The sequence below is a fragment of the Nipponia nippon genome, unplaced genomic scaffold (genome assembly GCF_047370975.1).
Source record: "Nipponia nippon isolate SJK-2023a ecotype South Korea unplaced genomic scaffold, ASM4737097v1 scaffold_5, whole genome shotgun sequence".
Taxonomy (NCBI): Eukaryota; Metazoa; Chordata; class Aves; order Pelecaniformes; family Threskiornithidae; genus Nipponia; species Nipponia nippon.
In genome coordinates this window covers 39,411,278-39,426,203 of record NW_028262369.1, presented here as the reverse complement: position 1 = coordinate 39,426,203, position 14,926 = coordinate 39,411,278, and the positions used below count along the sequence as shown (strand labels likewise).

The window sequence follows — 14,926 nt, the reverse complement described above, 5'->3', positions numbered from 1 at the left end:
CTAGCTAATTTGCTGGGATTTTTTTGAATTTTGACACGAAATTAAATCTCAGGGAAAGGAGCAGTAAAGAGAACAGCATAGTAACACTTCCTATTTGAGAATATAATTTTCTATTGTATCAATTTCAAAATTAGTCAGATCATAAGCTGAAGCAGAACATCTTCAGGAAATCTGAGAAGACTCAAAGTTGTTCTGGAAGAGTTTTAATATTTTAAATAAAAAAGAAAAAAGACAACTGTGTGAAAGCAATAAATGAAGATGTAACCTATTTCCTGAATTTCTCTGCTAAGGATATCTCTGATTATTGCAGATCTCTTCCATGTCTGCCTCGCAGTAAAAGCAAAAGATGGTTCATTATGATTTTTCTCCCCCTCCCTTTTTCTTTTCTTTTTTTTTTTTTTACATATTCCTTGTATATCTTTTGAGATCTACAAAATGTATTCTAATTCAGTTTTTAAATCTCTAGAGGTAGATATGGCATTGGAGAATCCAAAATGGCTTTGGTAAGAGATGTGGGAGTGGCCACCATCTCTGCAGCTTTTCATATGGATTTCAGGGAAGAGAAGCCCATACAGTCCCTCTCAGCTGTTATCTTTCAAACAGTGAGTCCGTGGTATTAGGACCTCTTCCTCAGGAGGGACAACAGTGATCAGGTAATGGGAGCAAGCAGAGTAAATGGGAGTTCCTGGATTCAGCATCTGTTTGGTCTGGTTGGTTTGGGCTTCTTGAATCATCAGTAATTTCCAAGAATGACCCTTGTCTGGCATTGCTCATGGCTGTTATTTACAGGTTAATAATCCTAATTATGGCTGCATTTATAGCTATGGCTTTAGAAAAAAACCCTCAATGTTAACTGAAGCGAAACAGGAAATTCACTGACACTGACATAAAAGCCACAACTTTGAGCTTTGTCCTAATACAGTTACAATGATAACACATTTCTAATTTAACATAGCTTTTTCAAATTTATTTTTAAATTTGTTAGAGAATGTGTCACTGTCTGTAAACAAAGAATGTTGTCGTATTATATGCAATGTGTGCTGTTGACTTATTTTGCACATAATCTTATTTTACATGTAATCTTGAGAGCTGTACAAGTTGTCAGGAAGCTTTCAAAAGACTATCCTCTGCCTTTTGCATATGATCCACATGTTTGGGTAAAAACCGTCTCGTGCTTGAGGAAGATGAAGAATGTCTTTAAAGTTGGTTTGGTTTTGCATTAAACTTTTCCTTTATTGCAGGATATATTAGACCATACTTAAGCTTTTTTTAAATCTCAGACTTTTCAAAGATCAATAAGCAATGGCTTTCATTAAAATGCTCTGATACAGTTCTGTCACAATGCATGCCTAGCAGTCCCTTTCATATAAGGAAGCTGATTCTGTTGGGGAGCTTTGGAAACCCCATTTGCATTGTAGCTGTACGGCCATTAAACTTGCTAAGAATTGTTTTAGATGATGGATTGCTAATGTTAATTTCTGCAACTATTCGTTTAGCTCATGTCTCCATTTGTGCAATGTTCATGTTGCAGTGGTTTCAGTATGAATGTAGCTCACTGTGGAAGTACAACCGTATATTTAAAAATGGGCTTCAGAGAGCTCAAGATATCTAAGGAGTTGCTTGTGTTCATGGAAGTGAAAAAGTAGCATGAAAAGACCTGCAACCTTAACGTTATTCGTTCTTTTTGTATACATGTGCAGAAATGCTTCTGCATTGTAGTATCTACTGGATAATATTCACCTGGACTGATATTTGTCTCCCAAATGACAACGTATTTTCCATTAATTCAGTCTGAGGTGCTGCGACTACTTCATTTTCTGAGAAAAGCATTTTTCTAAAAGAAGTTAGCACACTAGGGAGAGGCCTAGTTAGCCTTAAACTGGAGTGATCTCGTCACAATGGGAGAGGGTCAGCAGTAAGTAGCAGTCAACTGTTAAGTGTGATAAGGGATCCTGTTAGAGGCTGTGGACTGTTAGTCTCAGGAAGTTTTAAGAGCTCCCATTAAATTGCTTTTATTCATGTTAAATGTGATTATAATTTAATAGATCATAACTGGTATTTTTAATTGGCTTGTTACTAGATTTTAACTTCTAAATCTCTCTTTTCATGTTGCCAAGTTGACAATGTTTTTCTGACAGGTATTTGAAAATGCTTATGACTTGTTTCTCTTCAGCTAAACATGGTTAGATCATACTTTGAGCAACATTCTAGTTTTCTTTTGAATCATGTTTGGTTTTTAAGCAGGAAATCTTACTAAGACTTCCTACTGTTACTAAGGTGGAGACAAATAAAGAGGGAACTCTGATTTTTAGATTCCTCTTGCTATAAGCAAAAGCACTGAGTATTCAGTATCTTTATTCTTTAAATAAAAATGTAACATACTGCCTTCTGCCAAGAAGTTCATTCATGATTTTCATTCACCCAAGGCAGCATTCATATTTTTATCATATTTTGATCTCGCTTGTGTATTGCTTGCTTATCCTGCTGTGAGTAGATGGAATATTTCTTGCCAAGCTTTGTTAAAACTCTTCTTTACTACTTCAGAATTGAGAAAATTTCAAGAATTAGCTACTGAAGCCTTTTAAAGGGAGCAGAAAGTAACATTTTAGCCTGACTTCCTTCCACCACTGACTTCTTAGCTTTAAAAAAAACCTCACAGGTTACAACATAAAAATGTCTCCCAGAGCTTAAGTAGAACTCTCTTTCATGAAGTCTCACTTCAAAATTTGACCTATGCTCTCTATTTAAAAAATAAAGGGGCTTAGAAATATAACTTGATTTCAACTGACTAGCACCCTTCAAACTATTCTATGATTTAACATGAAAGAACTTTTGAATTGTATTAAAACTTATAAATTTCTCTTTACTGTCTCTCCTTCATGCCTGGCTTCATGAGGCAGTCAGCATCAGGTAAGAAAGTTTATTGAGGTTCTAGGATCTGATTCTTAGCCGTTTTTCAGCTCTTCTGAATTTGTGAAAGTACACTGTTACGTGTTAGGAGTATGTACAATTAAAGTCTTTTCATATGTTGACCAGTAGGACATAGTTTCTTTAAAATGCTGAATTCTTTAGGCACAAGAAGGTATATAAATGCAAACAGTATTACTAAGATTCTGTTATTGATTCAGCTGGCTTTTGAAGTGATAATGATGGCACATGACATATATTTTGGTCACATAATGTTATTAACCCTTTGAAATGTCCCAAAGACCACATGAATGTGCTGTAGTGAAAACTGGGTTGAAGCTGCAGTAATCTAGACAATACGACCTGGATTTGAGAATTAAAAGCAAAACATGTGGGTTTACCAGACCTTTTTTTTTTTTTTTAGATGTGATCAGATTTGAGATTCTTGCAAAACTGAAGCAGTAAGAAACAGCCAAGGTTCATTTGAATATCACTTGTCGGGGTGACAGAGGTCTAGTTCCCTTCACATGAAGGAGGGCCAAACCCAAAACTGAAAAGCTTTAACCAGCATTGGCTCTTTGTACAAAAGAGAACAGAAGTGACAGACGCTGGGGTGTAAGTCCATACTCTGCTCAACATGGCTGCAAGAAAAAGGGCTGCTGTTTTTCCTTCAGGTGGAATGATCAGTGTAGAGTAGAACTAGGGTTTGGGGTGGGGGTGGGAGGGTGTTTGGGTTGGGTCCATGTGCCCCCTGCTCCGAGTCCTTAGTCGGATTTACCATTTTCTTGATATGCTTGGCTACACGAATGACAAGATCTTGGCATAATGCTTTACTTCCTACTTCAAGCTCTTTTTCTGTGTTCAAATAAAACACTGATGGCAAGAATCTCAAAAAGTCTCTCTTAGAAAGGTGACAGATGAGCTTCAATGTGAATAAGGTAATTAATTAATTGCAAAATCTTAGCCATACCTACATGATGGCAAACACAGAATTGGTAGTTACAGATTGGGAACTGAGAGTCCTCTGACATCATTGGCTTAGGGTGCAGCAGCAGCCAAAACAGACAAGACAATGTTGGGCATCAATAGGAAGTGTATATTCAAAACAAAATAAAGGATTTTATGTTGCCACTACAAAACCTCAGTGCAGGGCTGGTCTCTACACCTCAAGATGGATGTAGAGAGTTTAAAGAAGGTCTGTAGGGAAGTTAAAGGGCAACTAAAATCATCACTGGTCTTCAGCACTGCCTGTTTGTGAGAGGCTAAAAAGGCTTGGGGCTCATCTGTTTTAGAGAGAAGGCTGAAGGAGGTGTTATGATGTAAGTTTCAGAATCATGACTGCAGAACTGTTTTTTCACCACTTGTTCCTGCCTTACTAGAATTTGGGGCAATTCCTGAAACAAATAGGAGATTAGTTTAAAACAAATAAAGGAATTTCTGGAACTTACTGCCACAGGAAGCTGTGGACATAGACAGCAAAATAAAAAAAAAAAAATCATAAGTTATGGACAATTGATCTATAAATGGATGCTGAAAACAGCTAGGAAGAGATGCACTCCCATATCTGCTACAACAGTTCTGGACAAGTGAGTGGGGGCTTGGGAATATGAAGGGAATAAATTGCAAAAATTGGTCATATTCACATGCTTTCCCTTAAAAACAAAACAACATGAAAGTCCTATTGTCACTGTTGGAGACAGAATATTAGGCTGATGGACCATTGCCATGAGCCAGTAGGACACTGCTTATGTTCCCATCTTGAAAAAAGATACTGCTTTTTCTATCAGAAGTGCAGAGCCTCACTTGCTAGACTGTGAAGTTATGTGAGAGTACAAAACTTTTCATTTTAAGAAACCTCTATTTTAGAGCCTTAAGCTGGCATTAACCGCTGGTCTCTATTTGCATTGGAGCATGTGCTGTCTGCAAGTTGTTCCAAACACTTTGAGAAGCCTTTCTGCTGCAACAGAAATTGCAGATAATCAGGCTCCTTTAGAAATGCTCCTGAACAAATACTAGTGCAGTAATTTTGGCAGGTGCAAAGTATTTCAGTTTCTCAAACTCAAAATGGCTGCCATAAGAACAGTAACATGCATCCCACTGCCCATGCTTTTCATACATCTTACTGAATTGTAATCTGTCTCTCAGGTTGGAAGGGACCCTGGGAGGCCTCTAGTCCAACTGCCTGCTCAAAACACGATCAACCCTGAATTCAAAGCAGGTTGCTTAGGGCTTTGTCATTTGGGTGTTGAAACCCACTGACGACAGAGAGTCCACAGTCTCTGAACAACCTGTTCTAATTCTTAACTAGCCTTGTAGCAATTATTTTCCTTTCGTATTCAAACACAACCTTGTGTTTTGTGTTATGATCAATGTTTCTTCTTCCCATGCATTTCAGTAAAGAACCAGTTCTCTGTTATCTTAAGGCATAAGCCCTTAACTGTCTTGGTGCCTCTCCACTGAAACTACTCACGAATATCTTGTACTGAGGAAGGAGTGAGGTAGCAAGCGCAAAATACGACAGATGCAGGCTAACAAGTGCCAGATAAGAATTGGTTCCCACGATGTACTGGCTATGCCCTTGTCAATACAGCCTAGTGTGCTGTTAGCCTTTGTCACTGCTCAGGGACACTGCTGATTCGTGTTTAGCCTCCCGTGTGTCAGGACCCCCATGTCCTCTTCAGCAGTGTTGCTATCCAGCCTGTTGATCCCCATACTACAAATTCTGTGCTACAGTGTTTGTCTGTGCTCCTGGCTGAGACAGACATTTTTCAAGCAGACAGAGAAGTTATGGAACTGTATGACTGTCGATAGACTTGTTGCATATATTCTCTACAGTACATTCATGTTTCTTCCTAGTAGTCTGGTTCCCCTTGGATGTGAGTACTTGAGACAAAAGGCAGGCAAGTGTAAAGCTGCGGGTCAAAAGAAGTGTTTCTGGAAGGTCACAGATTGTGCATCCCTTCATTAGAATAAGAAAAGATAACAATTCACTGTTTTCCCAGCCACACTTTAGGAATTGGCAAACGCTGTGTCTATTCATGATTTTTTTCACCAACAGTATTTTCCACAGACTCTTATTTGGTGTTTGGAAAGGCTACTGCCTAAAACCATGAAGCAATGATTTTGTCATGTTACCTAAATACCTGAGTATCTAAAGGTGTGTTGAAGTCTTCAGGAAAACAGTTGAGGTCATTGGCTTGGCATTCTGAATGTTCAAAACAACTAACATTGCGTATCAGCTTTATAATTTCAGGTGAACCAATGGCTTAACTGTGCAGACCTTAAAGCATATAATTTCTTATTCTAATATGAAATTTGTAGTCACTTGTACAGCGGAGCTTTTTTTCTGTGGTGAGGGTGGAGAGAAATCGTTGGGTTTTGTTTTGTTTTTCTGTGTTTTATTTTCTCAGTGACTAAAATTGATAGCTGTTTTGGAAACTTCATGTGGCAGCTAATCTGATCGTATTGCAGGATATTTTCAGGGATAATATTTTTAAATAACACAAGAATCTCTGTATCAGGCTTTCTGTATCTAGGTATACAAGCTAGTAAAAAATATTTATTCCAGATACACATTACTGTCTAGTATCTAATATTTGGCATAAGCTGATTTTGCTTACAGCATGAATTATGCTGTGCAATTGTGGAACTTTTTGCTTGGCTTTACACAAGCAAGTTCCTCATGAAACAACTGCAGCCTGTGTGTATGTGAAGAAAATGGAAAAAACCTAACAGCAGTACCTGTAGTTACAACAAAAGTTTAGATCTACAGCATGCACCCATATTCCTAACAGGGATGTTTTGATATATATTAAAAGCTGGAGCTTTTACATGCTGTTAACATCTGATTTGATAGCTGGATAGCATTTGATAGCATGATTATGACTCTTGTGATCTTTTTTCCAAACCCTTTTTTATTCTCATCTTTTGTACAAGCCCATGGTAAGTACAGAGATTCCTTCTTCCCCAAATGGACAGGTAAAATCTTCTATTGGTGTTAGTAGCAAGGACCTAGGTGCACTTTTTATTTATCAAAGTGAATATTGCTTCAGATTTCGGAAATGTCAAATACATTTGTGTAAAGAAGCTCTTCAGGCTTTTTCTTCTTTCTGTTTTCCAGGTCTTTGTTACTGTGAAAAGTCGCTTACAAAATAGCACTTGGTGCATCTTCCTTTTTAAGCTTCCAGAGTGACATTAGGAAGTTTCTGTAATGCATTTTTAATGTTTTTCTGCATCCTTAGGATTTTTTATCTTAATACTCTTAGACTGTCAAACTGAGCCTGAGGTAGTTGCTAATAAAAGCCAGAAAAAGTGAAATTCTAAAAAAATAACCTCAGGAATGTCTTCCATGAGTTGCAGTTATTTTCACTAAATTAACAGGGGACTTGCCAGACTTTGGGGCTTTAGATTTTACTTTTGAATAGTTTGAATGCATGGTTGTAATAGTTTACCATTCCACAGTGCATTCTGAATTAAAATGTTGTCTTATCTGTTCGTGGTCTGACAATCATTTTTGACTTGTTTGATGTTCTCTTAAAATTGAAACTGCAATCTATTTATGCCGTACAAAGAGAAGTTTCTCTCATACTTCTTGATCTGAAATCTTATTGGGTCTGAACTAGATAATGAAAAGACACTTGATCTGCAGTGTAGACAGAACTAAGCATATTCTCTGGGGTTGTTTTGTTTTGTTTTTTTCCATTTGGCTGTGTGAAACTGGCAATATTCACTTGGGACCCTGCTCTTTGGGATTGCGGGAGGGCTTTTCTCAAGTGAGAAGTTAGGTGATAAGGGAAAGAATGGAGCTGTAAGAGTCAGATGTGAAAGCCAAAAGTGCTGTAAAAACAAATAGGCCACTCTAGAAAACTAACTATAAACCATCCTTGTGGGGATATTAAAGATGCAGTAAATAGCCTGGAGGCATCTGTCATTAGTGATTCTAGGTACCTAGATTATTAAGCCTTAAAACTGAAATACTCTGAGGGTGGAAGGAGAATTTTGGAAAATTCCAAGTACTATTTAAGATGTTCTTTCAAAGATCTCTGCTTGGGCAGCCAGAAATGAGAAGTCACTTTGTTCTGATTCCAGCTGAATTTTGAAGCTATCATCAAATGCACTGCTTCTAGATCTAGCATTTAATTTAATCCAGGAAGAGTTCAATGAGACATTTCTTGGAAGTGTTTGGGGTTTTTTGTTTGGTTTGGTTGTGTTTTGGTTTTTGCTTTGTTTGTTTTTGGTTTTTGTTTTTTTTGTTTGTTTTTTTTTTTTACTGCTGGACTCTTCAGCTCTGATTAACTGTTAACTTCCGCTTTTTCTAACAGATCAAATGTCTAAAAGGCCAGAGAGACTTCTCAGACCAACCCACTTTTGATGGGATTCACATTGTCAACCATTTCACAGGAGACGATGAATCATTTCATTCTTCTGATGAAGATTTTATAACTAACTCCATACAGGAGAGTGGGGTGAACTTTCATCTACACAGGAGGACTGGTCAGATGGCTTTGGATCACACAGTTGTAGACAGCAGTGACAGCGATACTGAGGAAAGTGTCCTTCAGACTGGGAATTCAGACAAGATGGTTTCTAAGCAGAGAAGAATGGAATCTTACTCTACTACTGTGTGATTATCACTGACTAGCATTGAGGACTTTCATATTTCTTTAAGGGTGAAATTGTCAGATAACTGAAACTATCCAGCAGTTGGTTTAGGTACCTATTGGATCTGGTCTGGCCTGTGATAAATATATACACGTACTGTCTATCTGCCTTCTCTCTTTGCCAAATCTTGCTAATGACATACCATTGCCATAAAACAGGCTGGGAAGAAGTTGATGGATGACAGTTCTGACAGTATTACTGAATGTTCCTTGGTTTAGAAACTGCAAATATATCATTTCTTTAATGCATAAGAACCATTTTTGCTGTTCACAAACACAGCAATTTATTTTCCTCAAAAGAAATTGCTGTTGTGCAATATTTTATGCTCTGAACAAATGTGTATGTTTTACATTGTTATCCATTTGTGATCAAGATGGACCATAGTAAACCATCTGATCATGACACACACACAGATATATATATAATTATCCTACGCCTCTCAATTACTTTTGTTTTTACTGAAGTTATTGGATGCCCATAGAAGGCTTGAAAGAGGAACCTTTATCTGTACTACTCCACATATGCAAATAATGGTCACTAATGTCATAAAGGTGTTTTTCACCATTTTCACTTAAATCTATGTGCATCTGCTTTTGATGTTGCTAAATAATACCTGGTCTGAATATATTAATTACAATAATGTTTATTTTGTACATATTTATATATCTACACTAAGCTGAAAATGTACATTACACCATTTTATATGAGGAATGTAAATGTTGCAATATTACTGTCTCTGGTATTCTAACAGGAAAATGAATTCTGTATATATACACTAGAAATGAATTACTAAATAAAGGCAAAACACTAACTTTACATTAAGTTTCAGCCTAGCTACACTAACAGGTCCGTGTCAGAAATGCTTGTTCAAAACACTATTGACTGAAATCTTTTACCTTCATATATATGTAATGAAAATAAATTTTTCATGATTTAACAAGGTTGCAGCATTTACTGTTTAGTCACTTCTAAGCTACAGCCCTTGGTTACCACGTAGTTACTTGTTGGCTATAGATTAGAGTGGTAGTTCAAATAAGGTGAAAAATGATTGATGTCTTAGAGTTAGTTCTAATGACGGCATGGTCAGTGCAGTAAAAATATGTAAGTTCAGTCATCTTACGGTTTTATATTGCAGAGCTGTCTAGGAAATAAGCTATTGGTCCTGTCACCAAATAGCTGTGGTTCACCAAAGCAGTACAAGCTGAGCTGAGCATTCTGCTTTCACACACTCCTGAAAACTGAGATCCCGTAAAATGGCCCTGGCTTCTTGAACAGAACAAGATATTCTACTATTGTCATATGAACACTCACTTGCCCTCTCAGACACATTCTAGTCAAGAATATTCTTAATGGCAGCTGTTACTGCCATCTTAGGTAATTAAACAACCCTTAAGACTTCTTTTCTAGCAATGTTTGCAACTGTTCTATTAATAAAAAAAGAGAAGCCATGCACAAGTTGGTACTGATGGTTAACATATGTGCTGACTATCTTGCTACCCACGAGACGCAGTGTAGTTGTTTAAAATTGCAAAAGTGTGGAAGCATACTACTGAATGCATCTGCTAGTCCTGTTAGGCATTTCCTTTGCTTTTATTTTGAATGTGTCCTCAGAAAGAAAGAGCACAACTGAGGAGGTAACAAATGTTCAAAGACTAATAGGGAAGGCTGCATGGAAGAAGCACATTCTGGGCCTCTCAACAGTATTATCTGCCCAGGTGCAATCTAATTTAAATCTTAGAGCAGGTGGGTGGCAAATTCCAAGTTACTGATTTTTGCAGTTCCTAAATTGCTTCAGGATTTCTGCAAAATTTCCCCACATCCTACCAGTGACTATGTAGTTCCCGGTATAACCTGTGGGAATTGCCATCTCTGAGGTGGATTAGCTGACTGATGCTGATCCCTGCTGGAAATTTCATCTATGCAAAACCAAATCAGGAGCACTTTTGTTCACTAACAAGTAACAGTTGCCTTTTTTTCCTTCCAGTGAGCATCTGGTGACTTATGTTTTGCACCTGGATAACTGTTGCCCAAGAGGATAGGTGACAAATGTCTTGTTGCCTGTCATCAATACCAGCTGCAAGTCTCTCTTAAAGGTAACGTTCTGTAGTAAGTGGCAGGAGCAAAATTCAGTTGGAGAGCCATAAAAATCCTGTCTGTTTGAACAGTGAAGTGTTATGATTTTGCAATAACTGCCTTACTGTTCAAGTGATAGCAAATGAGATTAGTTGGCAGGGGTTATTTCCTGAACTTTTGTGGTTTTAAAGTATACTAATAGAATAAATACTGATACTGAATAACATCATAAATAAAAATATCAAGGGAGAAGCAAAATTCCTTATTCAACTAACTGCATCTCTTCTGATGATGAAGGTGAATCACTGGACATGCTGCAGTTTCAGAAGACTTAGTTACGCACAGACTATCCTAGGAAGACAATCCAAGAGAGGCTGTTCAGAATCATCCTGCTTTTTCTGCAACTATTATGCATAAATTTAACAAAATCACTTTGTAAATCTTGTACTATTGAACTTAATCCGTACTTTCATGGAACTGCAACACAGAAGGAATCGTGTTTTTCTCTGGGGTTTTTAATGTAATCACTGTTCTATATCAGAGACTATGCTAGTGACTTAGTGAAACTTGATGTTCCTACAACATTTATATTTTAATCTAGAATGACCTAAAGATATGTTAGCATAAAAATATCCACGTTTTAGACTGGATGTGCTGCTAATTCCCTTACCTGTAGAGGCTCCAAATAATCTAAGTCATTTTGAGGGAAGGTAGAGGATAATGCAAATCCCCTAGGAAAGTCATTAGGCTAGTCCTGGAGACTTAAATAAAAAAAACCAAACAACCTATAAAATAGAGGTTAGTACAATCTAAGTGGAAACTGCAGTGTTACATCTAATTATGCACCAGCTACTGACTCTGTGTATTGAGAGGGAAGATGAAATCTATGTATCGCTAACAGATTTCTGGATTTAATGAAGTTCATTTTTGTTCTGTGAAATAGTTTTATCAGTATAATTGCACCAATATATTTTTTCTAATTCTCTGAGGGGTTTCGTGGATTTGGTTTTGTTTTTTGGTTTTTTGTTTGTTTGTTTTTTACAAACGCAGTAGCCTGTAGAACCAGAGATTCTGAATGATAGAATGAAAAGCACACAGTAAATTGACTTTCAACATAACCTCTGTATACCATGAAGTTTCACCTTTAGAGTGGCAAAAACATGCTAACATTTGCATGGCTACCCAGACATGGACACTGATTGACTAAGATACAGCCACTAGATCCAAGATACAACAGCTTAACACCCTCCCTTTCCAGGAATTCATACCTCATTTCACAGTTATGAAAAATAAAAGCAATGTGGCATACTCTTAGAATTGTATACTGTTGCATAAGTGACTGAAATTTCTAGCGGCTCACTATGAGAACTAAAATTCCTGAGACCATTTTGCATAATCAACATTCTGTAATCTGTTGATTAAACTTTTTTCTATTCATAATGGAGGTAAGTTCTGGGTCCACTCCTTCCCAAAGCTGGAATCGCTCTTTTCATCCCAGCCTTCAACACCACAGCCTACTGTCAGTTCCCCTCTCCAGTTCATGCTCGCAGTGATCATTACTTTTCTAATCTGCTCTGGGAGCAGCAGCAGTTACTTTGGTTTCCCCAGCGATCCAAAAAATGGCAATGAGAATCACTGATTAACATCTTACATATTTACAGCACATGTTTATGCCACAAGGAGAAACAAAGAAGGTAGTGACAAAACACTGGGGGGGGGGGGGGGACACGGGGGACGACAGGGGACGGACACACAATAAGCAGGATATGTTAAAAATAATTAAATATTTACAAAAAAGTTATAAAAAAATACACACTTCCCAACAGAATGCACAGTGCTACAAGTTCTAGCAGCTTCTCATAGTGAAAGTGTTCTGGATAACTGTGATCTTGGGTTTTACCACTTTCAAGTGCGCGTGTTCCCCACAAAATCACCCTCTTTGCTGCCTTCTCCCAGTCCTAACTTCCACACACAAGAAATTGCTTCTCCTCCCCTACGTACCAAGCAGCTAACCTGTCAAATCCCGTTCTTCAAATCCTTCCTCCTGTTACAAAGTGTCTCATCACTTCTGAACATGAAGATGTCATCTGCATCCCATCACCTTTGGTGCCTTATCTGATGTCTTCTTAGCTGTAATGGTGACATCAGGCAGCTGCTGTGAACAGTGCAGTAAATTACATTGAGCAGCTCTTTAGTCTTAAGCACGACTACAGTGTAATCCCATTCTAGTTTAAACCCCTCCTTCTATTTATTTCTTCCCCTCTTTTGACACTGTGGGGTAATGATTGTATACTTACCACTGCATTCCACTCTATCTTACCAAGTTTTTATGTTTCTCACTCCCGTTGGGGGAAGCATTAGAGCAGCTCTGTTAAAACCAGCCCCATCACCTACACTTCGCATGAATTACATCCCTCCGCCAACTCAGGACCGTTGGCTTTTGGCTCTTTCACACTGAGATACAGAATAGTTGGCATTGTCACGCAGCTCTTGCAGTGTCACATGATGACCACTGCATACACAAAACCATCTTAAAGGTTACTGAACTGCGGCACATAGGTCACACCATAAACCAAGAATAAGAGCTTAGTCTCTTCACCTCTCTTCAGCGTGCTGTTACTACAGATAGGAAGCTCCTCTCGGGGGTGGAAAGAGCCCTGGGACAGTGGCTGTCGGAGGCTAAGGAGTGGAAATTGCCTTCGGGCTCTACCTACGGACTGCAGCAGCTGCAGCATTTTCTTCCAGTCCCTTGTTCCGTAGAGATAGCAACCCAGCGATATTTCTGGGTTGCAAGATAAAACGCGTGCGGGGCGTGCTCCAGATAAAAAGGGCTGGGAGTCCACAAGATGAAAAAAGCTCATGCGTTACAGCACGAGCCGGGGCCGGCAAAGCCCCGGGAGCGGGAGAGGAGGCAGCACCGCCCGACAGCCCCCCGCGCCGAGGCACTCGCGTGTGCGGAGCAGCCGGCAAAGGGCCGCGGCTGCAGGCCGCGGGCAGCGGGGCCGCTCCGGCCCGCCTCCGCTGCCCGGCGAGGGGCGCGGCAGAGGGCGGCTCCCCTGGCGGCTCCCCTCAGGGCGGGAGAGAGAGGAGGCGCCGCTTCCCGCCTCGCCCGGCCTCGCGCCGCCGCCCGCGGGCACGTGGCGCAGCAGCGCCCGGGCGCGCGCGAAGCGGCCCCGGGGCCGGCGCCGGCGGAGCGGTGGGTGCGGCGGGGAGCTGCCGGTAACGCCAGCCCCTGCCAGCACCCGGAGCTCTGCCGCGTCCCGGCGGGAGGCTGCCGGCCGCGCACCTTCCGCCGACAGAGCGAAGCCGGCACGCGGCTCCTGCGGGAGCCTCGGGTCGTCCGCGGCACGGCTCGGTCGGGCAGCGCCCGCGGTCCGCTTGCCCCGTCTTCACCGGCGGCGTAAAGCAAATCGCCCGTCCCGACGAAAACCTGGGGAGGCAGGGTGCATTTCGGGCACGAGCTGGTTTCGCAAATGACGAAACAAAGCCGGTTTCGTACCCTTTCTCCCCTAGCCGTTCGGGAAAGCTGGCGCCCCAGGAGCCGGGCGTCCGTTCCTGGTGCCCGTGCAACAGCCACCGTCCCGTGAGAGCTGACACCCTGAACTCAGCCTGCGCTTGATTCACTCCCTCCGTTTCCTTGTTTTTGCCGAAGGCTTTTAAACGGTTCAGGTGAGAAGGTGCCGTCTGCAGGTGGGCTGAGCACGACGGGGCTGGGCGCCGTGCCTCCCGCGGCAGAGCCCCCAGCGGAGCCGCTCGGCGCCCGGCAGCGCACCCCGCTCCTCGGCGGAGGGCGAGCATCTCCCGCAGGGAAATCGCCGCGCTTTACAACCGCGCAAAAGCGCCCGTCTACGTTTTCATCTTAGATGTATAAAGACGGATAGGTACTTTATTGCAACCAGGTCAGAACTGTTGATGAGCGCTAATAGTAATTCACGGTAACGTCTTCTGTTGCTTTCGTTACACGCAGTCAAAGCGCCGTTTGGCGAGGTAATCGAAAGGCTCTTAGTTTATCACCCCATTTCAGAGGCAAACGAGAAAGATTCTTTCGCAAAAAGTCACAAACAGTGAGTCAACAAAGACGCACACGTGAAATTACACCGAGTTGTTCTGATCTGGTTATTTCTACCGATTCCAGCAATTATTTTTAAAGCTGACGGCGCGAATGATTTTCAGAGTCATCAACCAAAGGCGCAGCAAGGAGACCGCGGTGCACACATGCCGTAAGTAAAACTGCTGTGCCCAGCACCAAGAACTTTCCGGCAATAATGAAGGTGTTAAGGGCGAC

At 40.6% G+C, this 14,926-nt stretch overlaps 1 protein-coding gene across 5 annotated transcripts in view; it reads left to right on the top strand.

The window, feature by feature from the left end:
- Positions 1 to 9,510, top strand: part of EVI5 (ecotropic viral integration site 5) — a 116,326-nt gene extending 106,816 nt beyond the window's left edge. For all 5 annotated transcript variants that reach the window (XM_087730358.1, XM_009468257.2, XM_087730355.1 and 2 more), the window contains one exon: positions 8,229 to 9,510. In XM_087730358.1, the coding sequence (XP_087586484.1) occupies positions 8,229 to 8,534 (306 nt within the window). In that variant the 3' untranslated portion in view covers positions 8,535 to 9,510. The remainder of the gene's footprint in view (positions 1 to 8,228) is intronic.
- The last annotated feature ends 5,416 nt before the right edge of the window (positions 9,511 to 14,926 follow it).